This window comes from Triticum aestivum, chromosome 1B, assembly GCF_018294505.1.
Source record: "Triticum aestivum cultivar Chinese Spring chromosome 1B, IWGSC CS RefSeq v2.1, whole genome shotgun sequence".
NCBI lineage: Eukaryota > Viridiplantae > Streptophyta > Magnoliopsida > Poales > Poaceae > Triticum > Triticum aestivum.
This window is the reverse complement of record NC_057795.1, coordinates 24787518-24801863: the sequence shown is the minus strand read 5'-3', so window position 1 is coordinate 24801863 and position 14346 is coordinate 24787518. Positions and strand designations below refer to the sequence as shown.

The following is a 14346-nucleotide window of genomic DNA, read 5'->3' as shown; positions in this document are numbered from 1 at the left end:
TACCACACCTCCCCTCCCCACCTCAGATCCTCGTTCCCTCCTCTCTCTCCCACTCGACTCAGATCCAGATCCGGATGGTGCTCGTCGACGCGGTGGTCGTCGACGCGGGGTCCAAGCTGGGCATGGCGCTGCCCGACCAAGCCCCCGGGCTGGTGAGTCGCTAGATCTTCTCTACCCCCGTTCGATTCGCTCAAGATTTCGCGAGGCGCTATGCGTATGTGTGATGCGTGTGTGTGTGCGGTCAGGTGATGCCCTTGAAGATGAAGACGGAGTTGGCTACGGTTCAAACATGCACGCGAGCGTCAAATAGGAACCACCCAGTGGCAGCACCGACAGAGGAGGAGGAGCCCTCGAGGAGGAGGGGATGCTGCCGGAGGAGGGAGGAGGGGATGCTGCGGAGCGGGAGCGGGTGGTAGGGCTGCGGGCGCGCGAGGACTGCCGCCTCCGCCCAGGCGCTTCGCCGGCGCCGTCAGGGCCTCCGAGGTCCGTCCCCCTCCCAATTCTCCCACTCTGCCTGAGCCACCCATTCGACCTTCAAATCCAGCAGCATTAGGCGCTGGCGCGTTGCCAGCTCCAGCAGAGAGCTGCTGCGCGGTTGATCTGATTCTCACCTAGGCTTGGTCAGTCTCTCCAACTCCAAGTCAGTCTGCAGATTTTATTTTTATTTTGAGAAAAAAAATAAAGAGATGTCAGGCTGCAACTAATGGCGTCGACGACACCTGCAGGTTGTGCCTTGCGCACATGCGAGCGGGGTCTTGTTTTGGAGAATTTGTGCCATGGAATGTTCAGTTAATATTCAGTACCCTCTTGTAGAAATGCCGAAGGCAGGTTCGCATACTGAAATCAAACAACGCTAATTAATCAAGCGGCCGTATGATGTCCAACCCGATCTATCATAGGATATTATCAGCCGGGCCTTTTTCTTTTCATTCGAGTCAAGGGTAAAATTGAGCTTCTGTTTGGCTTGCCGTGCAGGACTTTGTGCACTCGCTGGGCATCCAGAAGAGGAGGCTGCAGAAGCACAAAGGTGCTGTCAACACCATAAGCTTCAACAGTAGCGGGAGCTTGCTCCTGTCTGCCTCGGACGATGATTTCTCTCTGAACTCCAACAATGGCGCTCGCGGTGCCACCTGACATGTTCAGTCTCATCATGCCTGGCTACTTGACAAGGTATTCTGGTGTGTAGACTGCAAATGTGTGCACATGTTTTCTGAAAATTCCACTGAATTTCTCAAACTCTTCTCCTGAAACAAATGGTGTGCAATCTACCTTGTTGACAACCAGAACCGTTGGCACTTCAGAACCTGAGCATTTCTAATCATCCAAAGGACAAAGAAAGAATGCATCTGATTTAGTTTGGGACTAAATGCTTTGTTGTTTTTGTAGTATTAGTCAGATTTAGTAACTGGGTTTTTTTTGTTATTGACCTGCTGCTGTTGTCAAACTACTGTTGTCATTAACCTGCTGTTGCTGCTGTTGTAGGAGAAGAAGGAGCACGCCCAGGAGAAGAAGGAGCAAGCTAAGGAGAAAAACAACGAGCAGGAGAAGAGGGGAGCAAGCCCAACTTAAACTATTGTTGTTTATGTTGTTACACGCTTGTTGATCCGTGAGACTCCACGGCTGCTCCGCATCGTCCACACATGTCAGTTTTATTATCAAAATCTGAACTGTAGTAGTCATAATATTGGGATAATATTGGGCTGTTGGGAGCCTCACCTTTTTGTGCACAATACATGTAGCACACATGTCCACACTGAGTGCTTATGAAATAGCTATGTGTCCTACACAATAAGTGCTTGTTCATGTTTGGTTTTCCCTAAACTTTGTTTGTATGCTTGAGAGCAAATTTAGTTGATTCTTTGATGGAGCACTAAGACTATGCATGGAACATTAGTTTTTAAGATCTAAAACTGCTCGTCGTTCCTGTGATGATGTAGTTTAGTAGATCTCAACTGAACCATGTCTGTATTATGTGCCAGTGTAGCTGTACTGATTCTTTGGTTTTCATCCATGCAACAGAGGACAAGGGCGTCATGGCCAACCAAGGCGCATGGTGCTCGCAAACGACGAGCAGAGGTTGTTTGACATCGGCACGGAGGAGGAGGACGGGCACGGACGGAGGACAGAGCACCTCTCTTCTTCCAGGTTCTTCTCCTTATCTTCACTTAATGTATGTGCCTGTGCTGCAGCTCACCCATGGTCTTGTTTGTCTTGCAGGTTAGTGAGCAGCTTCAGGAGGAGCTCAAGCACGACCACCAAGAGGCACCACCGCAGCAACAGGTAGCACGTCCATCTCCACCTCCCTCTCCCTCTGCTCCCAATCCTTTTTATTAGATTATGTTGAGTACATTCTGAACCCCCTGATGTGACACAAGTATATGCACATGCTATGATTTAAGTGTTGCTTGTGTATGGTAAATAGGTTGAGCACCCACCGCTGTTTGATACTATTTTGTTTAGGATTCTGTTCCTCTATGCATGTAATCTCGAGACCATGATCAAGCACACACACACGGTTGATTTGCATGGAACGATTACTACTAACTAAAGAAGGAAGCAGACTTCTTCACATAAAGGAAGATATGTCTGTTTTTGTAATATAAACAAATAAAAAAAGATTGTTTGCATACAATCAGATCATTCTCACTTATTAGTTGAGTTCTAAGTACGTAGAATCTTTAGTTCTCTGGTTATATTATAGTCAGAATTATACTATGTGACAATCTTTAGTTCTTGGTTATATTATAGTTAGAATTATACTGTGTGACTGAGTTCTGTTGGGAGTGTGCATGATTTTATCCATAGCTGGCACTATGGACAGAGCTTTGTGTGTAATCTGGAGTTGTTCCCGTTATTGTTCTATCCATTTATTGGTGTTACATGTGTAGCCAGTAACCAGGACCTGCACTTGTGCCATGCATATTCATATAGTCTCTATTGTCTTGTATGAATATCTCATTTTAACTAGCTCGGCTAAAAAACCTTGGTACTAGCTGAAATCTGTTTATCATTATGTCCTTTACCCCTTTACTACTTTTTTTGAATGGAATGTTCATATTATATTGGATCCAGTTTTTCTGATTCTTCTCGGCCGATTCATGTAACAGGGCGACTGTGGAAGGCATGTTGTATTTTTGTCAGCCCAGTCCTGACTATGTCTGTCCGTGAGTCCGACATTTGATCGTTGTTGAAGGAGCTCCATGCTGTAGAGCTTGTAACATTACTTGGAGAGCTTGTAAAGTACTGTAGAGCTTTGCATTTGTAGAGCTTGTAAAGCATTGTATATGCTAGAGCTTGTATTACGTGTCATTTGTAGAGCTTTTAGTGAATCTGGCTATTGTTATTTGAATAATTATGTGTGTTTTCTGCTTGCCTATTTAAATACTGGTTATTTTCTTACTATGAAATTCAAATATGATGTCAAATTGAAATATGAAGAATCTGAGCCTAATAGCCGGGACCCATTTATCAGAACGTGACAAGTGGGACCTGTTTGACTAATGGACCCATTTTATAAAAAAGAAAACTAAAACTGCTGGTACAAAAAGGCCATGGCCCAAAAAATAAAAAGGCCGAATTGTAGGGTTTGGCCTGTGTAGTTCACCAAAATTAGCAGCGAAAAAAAATGGGCTGAATTGTTGGGCTTGGCCCATGTAAAACACTGAATCGGACCGGGCTGATTCTTGTGCCACATCAGCTTGCCATGCTGGATGCCTACGTGGTCTGGGGTGTTGCTTGTGACCAAAAATTTGGTCGTGGAACCAACGACCTTTTACACATCGCAAAGAAGGTCACTAATTTCAGTTTACGACCGCCAGCTTTTGACCTTCTGTTTTTGGTCACAAAAAGGTCGCAAATGAAAACTATGACCTTTCAGTGACCAATAGTGGTGGTCACAAGTTGACATATTTCTTGTAGTGGTAGGGTGTTCTGGTCAGGTCCGGTCGGACCTGACTCTGGACTTCTCCGGTGCGGCATGGGAAGTGGCGGCAGGGCTGGGGCACAGGTTGCTCGGTGGCTAGCGTGCTCGTGGCGGCGGCGACTTCCGGATAGGGATCTCGCGCGGACGGGCGGCGTGGGAGCAGGCTGTAACCATGGTGGCGCATCACAGTCACTACAGGGCAGCTCGGGGTGGCCCCTCGGGCTCCCGGCATGGATGTGGGCTGCCACGGCATGGTGGTGGCTCATTCTGTTGGTCTGGGTCATTTCACGTAGCGGCCGGACATTTCCGGTGTCGGCCCATCGGGAGTGGCCTGTATCGTCCTTTGATCCCTCTCCTCATCGTCCCGGAGCTACCTTCGTCGAAGGGCTGGCCCTCTCGCAGCTGCGGTCCATCGCTCGTCTCGCGCTCGGTGCTGCAGGACCGAACTCGTCTCATGGCCGGCAACAGGACCAAGCTCGTTTTGCACCCGACAGTAGGACCGACCTCGTCTCGCACCCGGCAGCAGGACCGACATCGTCTCACGTTCGGTAGCAGGACTGAGCTTGTCTCATGCCCGGTACTGCAGGACGGGTCGATGGAGGCCAATTTTGGGCGGCCTCTTGTCTCTCGGTGCTGGAGTCGCCCAGGGGGTGCGAAAGACGGGGCCTTTCCAGTCATCTATTTGGTTGGAGTAGCGGCGAGTCTCGGGTGAGGTGTAATCAAGGTCTTGGATGTCGGGGCGGTGACCTTGGTGGTAGTGTGGTGCTCATGTGCAGAGCCCGTGGCTAGGTGCTGCCTGGTGACCATGGCCATGTGGACGGCATGATTGCCGGGGTGTGGTGTTCGGTGGTCATGATTGTTTGCTGGGTTGAAAACCTGCTCTATCTTTAGACGGGCCCGCAGGCAGTCGAAAAGCGACGCGTGTCCGTCTGCAAGACCAAGGTCGCGCGTGGACGAAATGGGTCGGGCGCCGGAGTTGCTCTTATGCCTTTTTATCAATAATAATCACAGGGGGTATGGCTGCAAGACCAAGGTCTCTTGGGTGATTCCAATCATGCCAAAGCCAACGCAGGTGCTTTCCAATGATATTCTGTTCAATACTATTTTAGGTTTTTAGTTCATGCTCAACGTACTACAATTCTGATGTTCTATTACTCCAGATTTATACACTGGGATCACATCTTATTTGTAGCTACCATCTTATTTGTAGTTACCACCCTCAATTGTTACCGCTCTACCCAGTAGCTTTGCTGTGATGTTCTGTTCTATACTATTTCAGGTTTTCAGTTCATGCTCAACGTATTATAATTCTGATGTTCTATAACTCCAAATTTATTTACTGGCCCTGAAGATTCGTGATCCGAATCCATTTTATTTGAGGTTACCATCTTCATTGTTACCAGTCCACTGGTTTCATAAAAGCCCACAAGGTGTGCAAGAACAACAGACAGCATGACCCTATATTTTGTCCTGTTTAAATAAATAATTCACAGAAAATCAATCAAGTGCTGATCATTTCTTAAATTATGGTCTGGAGAAGCATGCCTCCTGGAGCTCACGTTAAAAACAGACATTTAGGCCAAATCATCAAGAGTGTTACAACTTACAACCAACGGTTTTTAGAGATAGAGATGGCAATCATTCAGAAGTTCAGATTGAAATGGCAAATATTACAACATACTGTCCTTTATCCTCTCATCGTGCTAAATCCATGTATCCAAGTTAGCAATTCCAACATTTTCCAGTGCACTTCTCGTCACCACCAACTTCACACGCTAGCATATTTAGAACAAGAAATTACACTCATGCATAACTTAAGAGCAAAATGATATACTGTAAAAATCATGAGTTGTTTGTCTTTGGGCTAATGACATTCACGTATGACAGGAAAGGCACTAGATAATATACGTATGCCGTAGTTAATAAACTTTATTTAGCAGAAAAATCATGAAAGATGTCGTAAATTAGCATATCCACATATGCATATGTAGAGAACAGAAACCCAGAAAGCAACACAGTTTAAGAAAAAGTACCTCCGGCGTCTTGACTCTTGAAGATCGTTTCCTTTGTAAAGATCCTGAAATTTCTTATGTACCAGAAAATTTCTGTATTGGCGAACAGGCAACATGAATCTAAAGATGAAGCCATTTCACCGGGAAGGACACTCCTTCCCAACAAACATGTGCTTCAGAACTGCGAACATTTAGGTGGCTCCTGCCTTCCTAGTTGAACCCAGGTTGTGCTTCACAAGTTAGTTCAGAATAACAGTAACCAAATGCAATGTATGCCCATCTTCCAAATATTTAAATTTTCAGGATATTTAGATAACACAGATGTGACCATGGGTGACGAATACAAACGGAAGTTAAATATGGTAGAGGACCCTTAACAAGTGACAAGCGTTTATATTGCAGCCTAAAATACATGTCTGACAAAACGCAAGTGCACTAATCTGCCTTAGTTATGCCAAAATAGACCCGATGAATTCAGTATAACACACCAAAATAATACTTGATCCATTACATCACTGACTCGCGATATTAGCTTACTTCACTACATCAGAACATAGATTACCAAGTCACAGGATTACAGTCTAAAATCCATCAAGGACCAGACAACCCTGAATCCAATCTTCCCAGCACCACATGTAGTTTCCACTTCATCTGCACCAGTGCGGCGTGGAGTTAAATCAAAGGTTCGTTCAGCACAAACACCAGCAGCCACATTATTGATTTGAAACACCACCATTCCTTCCAGACAGATTGTAATGACACTTCGCCGGAGTTTGATAACTCCACTTTCATCACTTCTAACCACGCCATCTACTCTGCTATCATGAATCACAATCGCTTTGTCAATGTTCAGCTTGCGAGCTTTATCCACGATGCCAACTGTTATATTTCCTTTAAAATGCCCCTCGGTGAGCTTGATTTCAAAGGTGCACTCGACTGCGTTAAGAACAGTTGCGAATCTCACTTCCGTAGTGCTGAGCCAGCTCTCAAGGGTTTCCCTTCTAACCATGACATCTTCCTCTCTAGACAGTACTCGGCCATCAATGCTTATCAGACCCTTGCTGAATGGCCTGTCTTGAGACACTCCATCTTCCCTGATTTTAAGATCTATCTCTAGATAGATGAAATCAACCAGCACTAGACCTCGATATGGGCCAGTTAAAATCAGCATTCCATCCTATGAAAAGAATTGCACGAGAGGTTAGAGTATGCTCATCCAAATACTGCTCAAAATGAAGATTGGAAGCATGCCATAAAAGCTACTCCATTTATATGCAGATGACTATCTGGATCGACAACCGCCAGCACTAAGATGACTCCATTTAGATGCCAATTAACAGTTGATATTAAATGCATCACCTGATAAAACGAAACCCGATTGAAATGAACTTAGAAGCAAAGGATGTACCTCGTTGAGACGTTGGCAGTCATCCCTATTGCGGTGAAAGAGATAAATGCACTTGTAGTCAATGCTGTCTCTGGCAATGACACGGCCATAGACATCGACTGGGAAGCCTGCATCTGAGGAGACTATGCTGACGGAGAGGATGTTTGCAGAGTCTTCTAGCCCAAATTCATCTTGGTAGATACTATCGGTGTATCGCATCGGAGGGACAGACGCTGCAATTAATAAGCAAAATAAATCTATCAGATTATTTCATCACAATAAACAGTCCCAGTTTGTGTTTTTCCCATTCATATCCCACTGAGTTAAACCAGCTAATATTCTTACTTGACTTGCGAGTTAACTTCAAGAGAAAGCTATCATCTCACCATATGAACCAAGTTAATTTCAATTTTAGCAAAATCCGCGATTCCTGATGTTATGTGATACCGAGTACATATGAGCCAAATAAATGAATTCAGATTCGCTGTTCACTGCTAGTCATCAATAATGAACATGGCATGTCAGAGGAATCTCCTAATAGACGATTGTACAGGTGAGAGACATCCTACTGTTCCCATACATCAGAAATTTAGAAAGATATTAGTCAAATCCGCGATTTGTGTCGTTAAGTGATACATATGACCCATATAAATAAATTCAGACTGGCTGTTTACTGCTATCCATCAATAATGAACATGTCGAGGATTCTCCTAATAGACGATTATACAGGTGAGAAACATCCTACTGTAACGTAATTCAGTTTCCAGACATCAGAAATTTAGAAATATTAAACAAGAAAAGAACAAGCAAGGATGGAGATGGAGGCCATTTACACTCTTCGTCGATGTCAAAGACGGAGAAATCTCTGAGAAAGAACCGGGTGTAGACGTCGCGCTCAACCTTGGGATCGTACTGTATGATGGAGCCCATGACCACTTCGTGCGCCTCGCGTCTCCGCCGGTACTCCTTCTCCTTCCGCATCTTCTCCTCTTCCTCCCGCCGACACCTCTCTTCCTCCTCCTCCGCCTCCGCCACCATCCTCGCCACGTACGCCTCGCTAAAGAAGAGGGGCTCCATGTCCACGACCTCCTCCTCTACATGCGCCATGAATTCCAAGCCACTGCCGCCACGAGTCCCCCAGTCGCCGACGCCGGGGCCGACTTTTTCGTCCATCTTATCGCTGCTGCTTTGGGCCGGACTAAGGCCGGTGATCTTTATCTTTTTTTTTCCGCTGATCTTTATCAAATATCATTTCTGTTTTGTGCGGAGCCAAGGCCCAAGTTAAAAGGCCTCAGCACGTTTTTCATTAGGCCTCTTTGGTTTACAGCAATTTTGTAGAAATTCTGAAGTATATGAATTTTGTATGAAACAATCCTTTGGAGCATGTGGTGTGTAGGAATGGATTCCTTTTCGTATGCAGGATATGACACTAGTAGAAAACGACTCATTAATCCCGGTTCCAGTGGGCCTTCAGTCCCGATCCTCAAACCAGGACTAAATGGTCGGGACTAAAGCCAAAACCTTTAGTCCCGGTTCGCTTACGAACCGGGACAGAAGGGGCTCCACGTGGCCGCTGCGGGGCGCCCAGGCAGGAGGACCTTTAGTCCCGGTTGGTAATACCAACCGGAAATCCGGGACCAAAAGGCATCCACGCGTCAGCAGCTGGCAGGAGCTAGGGTCTTTTTCTTTTGAGGAAAATGGAGCTTGGACAAGGAGCTTCGAGAGGAGAAAGCTTAAGTGTGGCTCGGGCATTTCATCGAACACCTCATGTACATCGGAGGTGAGCTAGAGCACCACAAAGCTCTCTCACGGTCGACCACAAAAACAGAGTAGTGCACTGCTCTACTCACGGGAAGGGGGTATATATAGGCCTCTCTTAGTCCCGGTTGGTGGCTAAAACCGGGATTAAAGGACCACATTTGGTCCCGGTTCCAGGCACCAACTGGGACTAAAGGTTGTGGGCCAAGAGAGAGAACCGTTGGTCCCGGTTCATGTCTGGAACCGGGACCAAAGGGGTCAGACGAACCGGGACCAATGGCCCCCGAGGCCCAGCCAGCCCCCTGGCCTGACGAACCGGGACTAATTCCCCCTTTGGTCCTGGTTCGTGAGTGAACCGGGACTAATGCCCTTACCCAGGCCTCAACCAAAGCCCTGTTTTCTACTAGTGGAAGTCAAGCATTCACATTTCAAAGGAAAAAAAATCATTTCAGCCATCTCAGCATCGCCTCCGTAGCGCCTGAGGCCATGGCGTCCTCCTCCCACAACGCAGGCCTTGTGGCCCACGCGTCGCCGCCAAGCAGGTATGGAACAACTTCTTCTGCCCCCCCTCCCCCCGATCTACACCTACATTGATCAGTAAGTCGAGTAGGTCCGGTGTTTACGGGCGGTGCTCCGCAAATATTTGTTGTAATGTCTTCCTAGGAAAAAAATATTTTTGTAGGGATCAAAATAGGTGTCTACAGTCAATTGTAGTGCAACTGGTTTGTATTTGCTTGTCTGGAGGAATCAAACATATGTGCCAATGTTTTGTCAAAACATCAATTAATTTCTGTTTCTTCAAATTTTTGGCAGTCTTGATGTCCATTTTTAGCAAAGGTCATGCTAAATTGTTTTGTCGATATGTTGCCTACGGTCAATTGTAGTGCAGCTGGTTTGTATTTGCTTGTCTGGAGGAATCAAACATAACTGCCAATGTTTTGTCAAAACACCAATTAATTTCTGTTTCTTCAAATTTTTGGCAGTCTTGATGTCCATTTTTAGCAAAGTTCATGCTAAATTGTTTTGTCGATATGTTGCCTACGGTCAATTGTAGTGCAGCCGGTTTGTATTTGCAGGAATCAAAATGAGTGCCAATGTTTTGGTGAAATATCGACTAACTTTTGTTTCATTAAATTTGTGGCACCTTTTAAGTTCATTTCTTAGCAAAGGTCATGCCGGACTTTTTAAGTTCCATGCATTCAATGGTATTGTAGCTGGTTTGTATTTGCAGGGATCAAAAATGAGTGCCAATGTTTTGGTGAACATGGATTAATTTTTGTTTCATCAAATTTCTGGCACTCTTTAAAGTCTATTTTTAGCAAGATCATGCCGAATTTTTTTGTCGATATGTTGCCTGCGATCAATTGTAGCGTAGTTGATTTGTATTTAAAACGATCAAAATGTGTGCTAGTGTTTTGTAGAAACGCCTATTAATTTCTGTTTCTGCAAATTTCTGGCTTATCTTTACATGGTCCAGCTAAGCGTCCTAAAAAGGGTAGGAAGCAAAAGCAAAAGAAATCCGGCATGGACCATGGGCTGATAAGGCACCAACCACTACTAGCAAAAAGCTTAGCAGTAGCGCTGGTTTTTTTGCTACCAATAGCGCTGGCAACACGCTACTGCTATGGCACTACAACTATTTTTTAGCAATAGCACTCTACTGGTAACTGAAGATAGCAGTAGCGCTTTTTTGTAACCCATGCTACTACTATCCTAAGTACTAGTAGCGTGCACTTCTCCCCCATGCTACTACTAGCTAATTAGGACTAGTAGCATGCACCTTTTCCCCCATGCTACTACTAGCTAATTAGGAACTAAAAAATAAAAATTTGATGCAGTATTCATGGATGGAAATCAGAGACACATCTAGTGCAAAATAAATTAAGGTCACAGAACCATCTCAACTAGAAGAGATTACAAGAATCCATTTAACATTTGACGCACACAACCGTCATCGAAACATGGTTACCTTCCCTAGTGTTACTACCAACCTAAACAAACCACTTCTCTAGATGTATCTACCAAGGCTCGGACTTCAGATGCCGGTGGACCCGAATCCTCCCTCGCCCCGGACGGTGGCGTCGAGGTCCTCCACCTCGGCGACCTTCGGCGTCATGATCACCTGGACGATCATCTGTGTGACGTGGCCTCCGGGCTTCACGGGGTTGAAGAGCACAACGCCCAACGGGCCGCGCTAGTCATCGTCGATCACCCCTGCGTCCATGTAGGGAAAGTGAAAACTTGTTAGTATGCAAATATCATCAGTTCGACCAAATATTATATTACAATTCACAAGACCAATTAAGTTAAGATTCCTTCTCACCTAGAAATTTAAAAGAGCTCATGCCGAAAATATATGCTTGATTCGTCACTGGCTATTCAAACTAAATGGTCCAGGAACTCACATGGTTACCATGGATACCAGTCTAGATTAGTACTGTCTATAAAGTTGCAATTCCTAAAGTTGATCGTCTCTTAGTTTTTTTGAGAAAAATATGTTCCTTTTGAAGGAAATATGCCCTAGAGGCAATAATAAAGTTATTATTTATTTCCTTATATCATGATAAATGTTTATTATACATGCTAGAATTGTATTAACTGGAAACATAATACATGTGTGAATACATAGACAAACAGAGTGTCACTAGTATGCCTCTACTTGACTAGCTCGTTAATCGAAGATGGTTATGTTTCCTAACCATAGACATGAGTTGTCATTTGATCAACGGGATCACTTCATTAGGAGAATGATATGATTGACTTGACCCATTCCGTTAGCATAGCACCCGATCGTTTAGTATGTTGTTGCTTTCCTCATGACTTATACATGTTCCTATGACTATGAGATTATGCTACTCCCGTTTACCGGAAGAACACTTTGTGTGCTACCAAATGTCACAACGTAACTGGGTGATTATAAAGGTGCTCTACAGGTGTCTCCGAAGGTACATGTTGGGTTGGCGTATTTCGAGATTAGGATTTGTCACTCCGATTGTCGGAGAGGTATCTCTGGGCCCTCTCGGTAATACACATCACTTAAGCCTTGCAAGCATTGCAACTAATGAGTTAGTTGTTGGATGATGTATTACGAAACGAGTGAAGAGACTTGCCGGTAACGAGATTGAACTAGGTATATAGATACCGACGATCAAATCTCGGGCAAGTAACATACCGATGACAAAGGGAACAACGTATGTTGTTATGCGGTCTGACCGAGAAAGATCTTCATAGAATATGTGGGAGCCAATATGAGCATCCAGGTTCCGCTATTTGTTATTGACCGGAGACGTGTCTCGGTCATGTCTACATAGTTCTCGAACCCGTAGGGTCCGCACGCTTAACGTTACGATGACAGTTATATTATGAGTTTATATGTTTTGACGTACCGAAGGTTGTTCGGAGTACCGGATGTGATCACGGACATGACGAGGAGTCTCGAAATGGTTGAGACATGAAGATTGATATATTGGAAGCCTATGTTTGGATATCAGAAGTGTTCCGGGTGAAATCGGGATTTTACCGGAGTACCGGGAGGTTACCGGAACCCCCCGAGAAGTTAATGGGCCTTAGTGGGCCTTTACGGAGAAGAGAAGAGGCGGCCAGAGCTGGGCCACGTGCCCCTCCCCCCTAGTCCGAATAGAACAAGGAGAGGGGGGCGGCGCCCCCCCTTCCTTCCTCTCTCCCTCCTCTTTCCCCCCTCCCAAGTCCTAATCAAACTAGGAAAGGGGGGAGTCCTACTCCCGGTGGGAGTAGGACTCCTCCCGACGCGCCTCTCCCCTTGGCCGGCCGCACCCCCCTTGCTCCTTTATATATGGGGGCAGGGGGGCACCCTAGAGACACAACAATTGATCGTTTGATCTTTTAGCCGTGTGGGGTGCCCCCCTCCACCATAGTCCACCTCGATAATACGGTAGCGGTGCTTAGGCGAAGCCCTGCATCGGTAGAACATCATCATCGTCACCACGCCGTCGTGCTGACGAAACACTCCCTCAACACTCGGCTGGATCGGAGTTCGAGGGACGTCATCGGGCTGAACGTGTGCTGAACTCGGAGGTGTCGTACGTTTGGTACTTGATCGGTCGGATCGTGAAGACGTACAACTACATCAATCGCGTTGTGCTGACGCTTACACTTACAGTCTACAAGGGTATGTAGACAACACTCTCCCCTCCCGTTGCTATGCATCACCATGATCTTGCGTGTGCGTAGGATTTTTTTTGAAATTACTACATTCCCCAACAGTGGCATTAGAGCCAGGTTTTATGCGTAGATGTCATATGCACGAGTAGAACACAAGTGAGTTGTGGGCGATATAAGTCATACTTCTTACCAGCATGTCATACTTTGGTTCAGCGGTATTCTGAGATGAAGCGGCCCGGACCGACATTACGCGTACGCTTACGCGAGACTGGTTTCACCGCCATGAGCTCTAGTTGCTTAAAGGTGACCGGCGGGTGTCTGTCTCTCTCACTTTAGTTAAACCGAGTATGGCTACGCCCGGTCCTTGCGAAGGTTAAAACAGCACCAACTTGACAAACTATCGTTGTGGTTTTGATGCGTAGGTAAGAACGGTTCTTGCTCAACCCGTAGCAGCCACGTAAAATTTGCAACAACAAAGTAGAGGACGTCTAACCTGTTTTTGCAGGGCATGTTGTGATGTGATATGGTCAAGACATGATGCTAAATTTTATTGTATGAGATGATCATGTTTTGTAACCGAGTTATCGGCAATTGGCAGGAGCCATATGGTTGTCGCTTTATTGTATGCAATGCAATCGCCCTGTAATGCTTTACTTTATCACTAAGCAGTAGCAATAGTCGTAGAAGCATAAGATTGGCGAGACGACAACGATGCTACGATGGAGATCAAGGTGTCACGCCGGTGACGATGGTGATTGTAGTTGTCAAAATCGGCGGATCTCAGGTAGGGGGTCCCGATCTGTGCGTCTAGGCGGATGGTAACAGGAGACGAGGGACACGATGTTTTTACCCAGGTTCGGGCCCTCTTGATGGAGGTAAAACCCTACGTCCTGCTTGATTAATATTGATGATGTGGGTTACAAGAGTAGATCTACCACGAGATCAAGGAGGCTAAACCCTAGAAGCTAGCCTATGGTATGATTGTTGTTCGTCCTACGGACTAAAGCCATCCGGTTTATATAGACACCGGAGAGGGCTAGGGTTACACAGAGTCGGTTACAATGGTAGGAGATCTACATATCCGTATCGCCAACCTTGCCTTCCACGCCAAGGAAAGTCCCATCCGG

The 14346-nt window shown here is 45.8% G+C and overlaps 1 protein-coding gene and 1 long non-coding RNA gene across 6 annotated transcripts; one reads left to right on the top strand and one right to left on the bottom strand.

The window, feature by feature from the left end:
- Positions 1-3376, top strand: LOC123104691 (uncharacterized). 5 transcript variants are annotated; one of them, XR_006450487.1, is made up of 8 exons: positions 1-152; positions 246-620; positions 726-828; positions 976-1170; positions 1483-1642; positions 2020-2145; positions 2218-2280; positions 3108-3376. It is a non-coding gene; the product is annotated as an uncharacterized lncRNA (long non-coding RNA). The 5 variants fall into 5 exon arrangements; XR_006450491.1 differs by having other exon boundaries at positions 246-483; positions 2020-2280; XR_006450483.1 differs by having other exon boundaries at positions 2020-2280.
- A 2980-nt stretch (positions 3377-6356) lies between these two features.
- Positions 6357-8494, bottom strand: LOC123076177 (uncharacterized). The gene is made up of 3 exons (XM_044498566.1): positions 8155-8494; positions 7343-7554; positions 6357-7111 (listed from the first exon to the last, which is right to left on the bottom strand). The coding sequence occupies exons 1-3, from the start codon at positions 8492-8494 to the stop codon at positions 6509-6511; spliced, it is 1155 nt and encodes a 384-aa protein (XP_044354501.1). The 3' UTR covers positions 6357-6508.
- Between the last annotated feature and the right edge of the window lie 5852 nt (positions 8495-14346).

Excerpts from the sequence above, each read along its gene's own strand:
- LOC123076177 (XM_044498566.1), bottom strand. The coding sequence starts at position 8,494 with ATGGACGAAAAAGTCGGCCCCGGCGTCGGCGACTGGGGGACTCGTGGC. Across the intron at positions 7,555-8,154 it reads CTTTGACATCGACGAAGAGT|CGTCTGTCCCTCCGATGCGA; the intron begins GTAAATGGCCTC and ends TATTAATTGCAG. Across the intron at positions 7,112-7,342 it reads ACTGCCAACGTCTCAACGAG|GATGGAATGCTGATTTTAAC; the intron begins GTACATCCTTTG and ends TTCTTTTCATAG.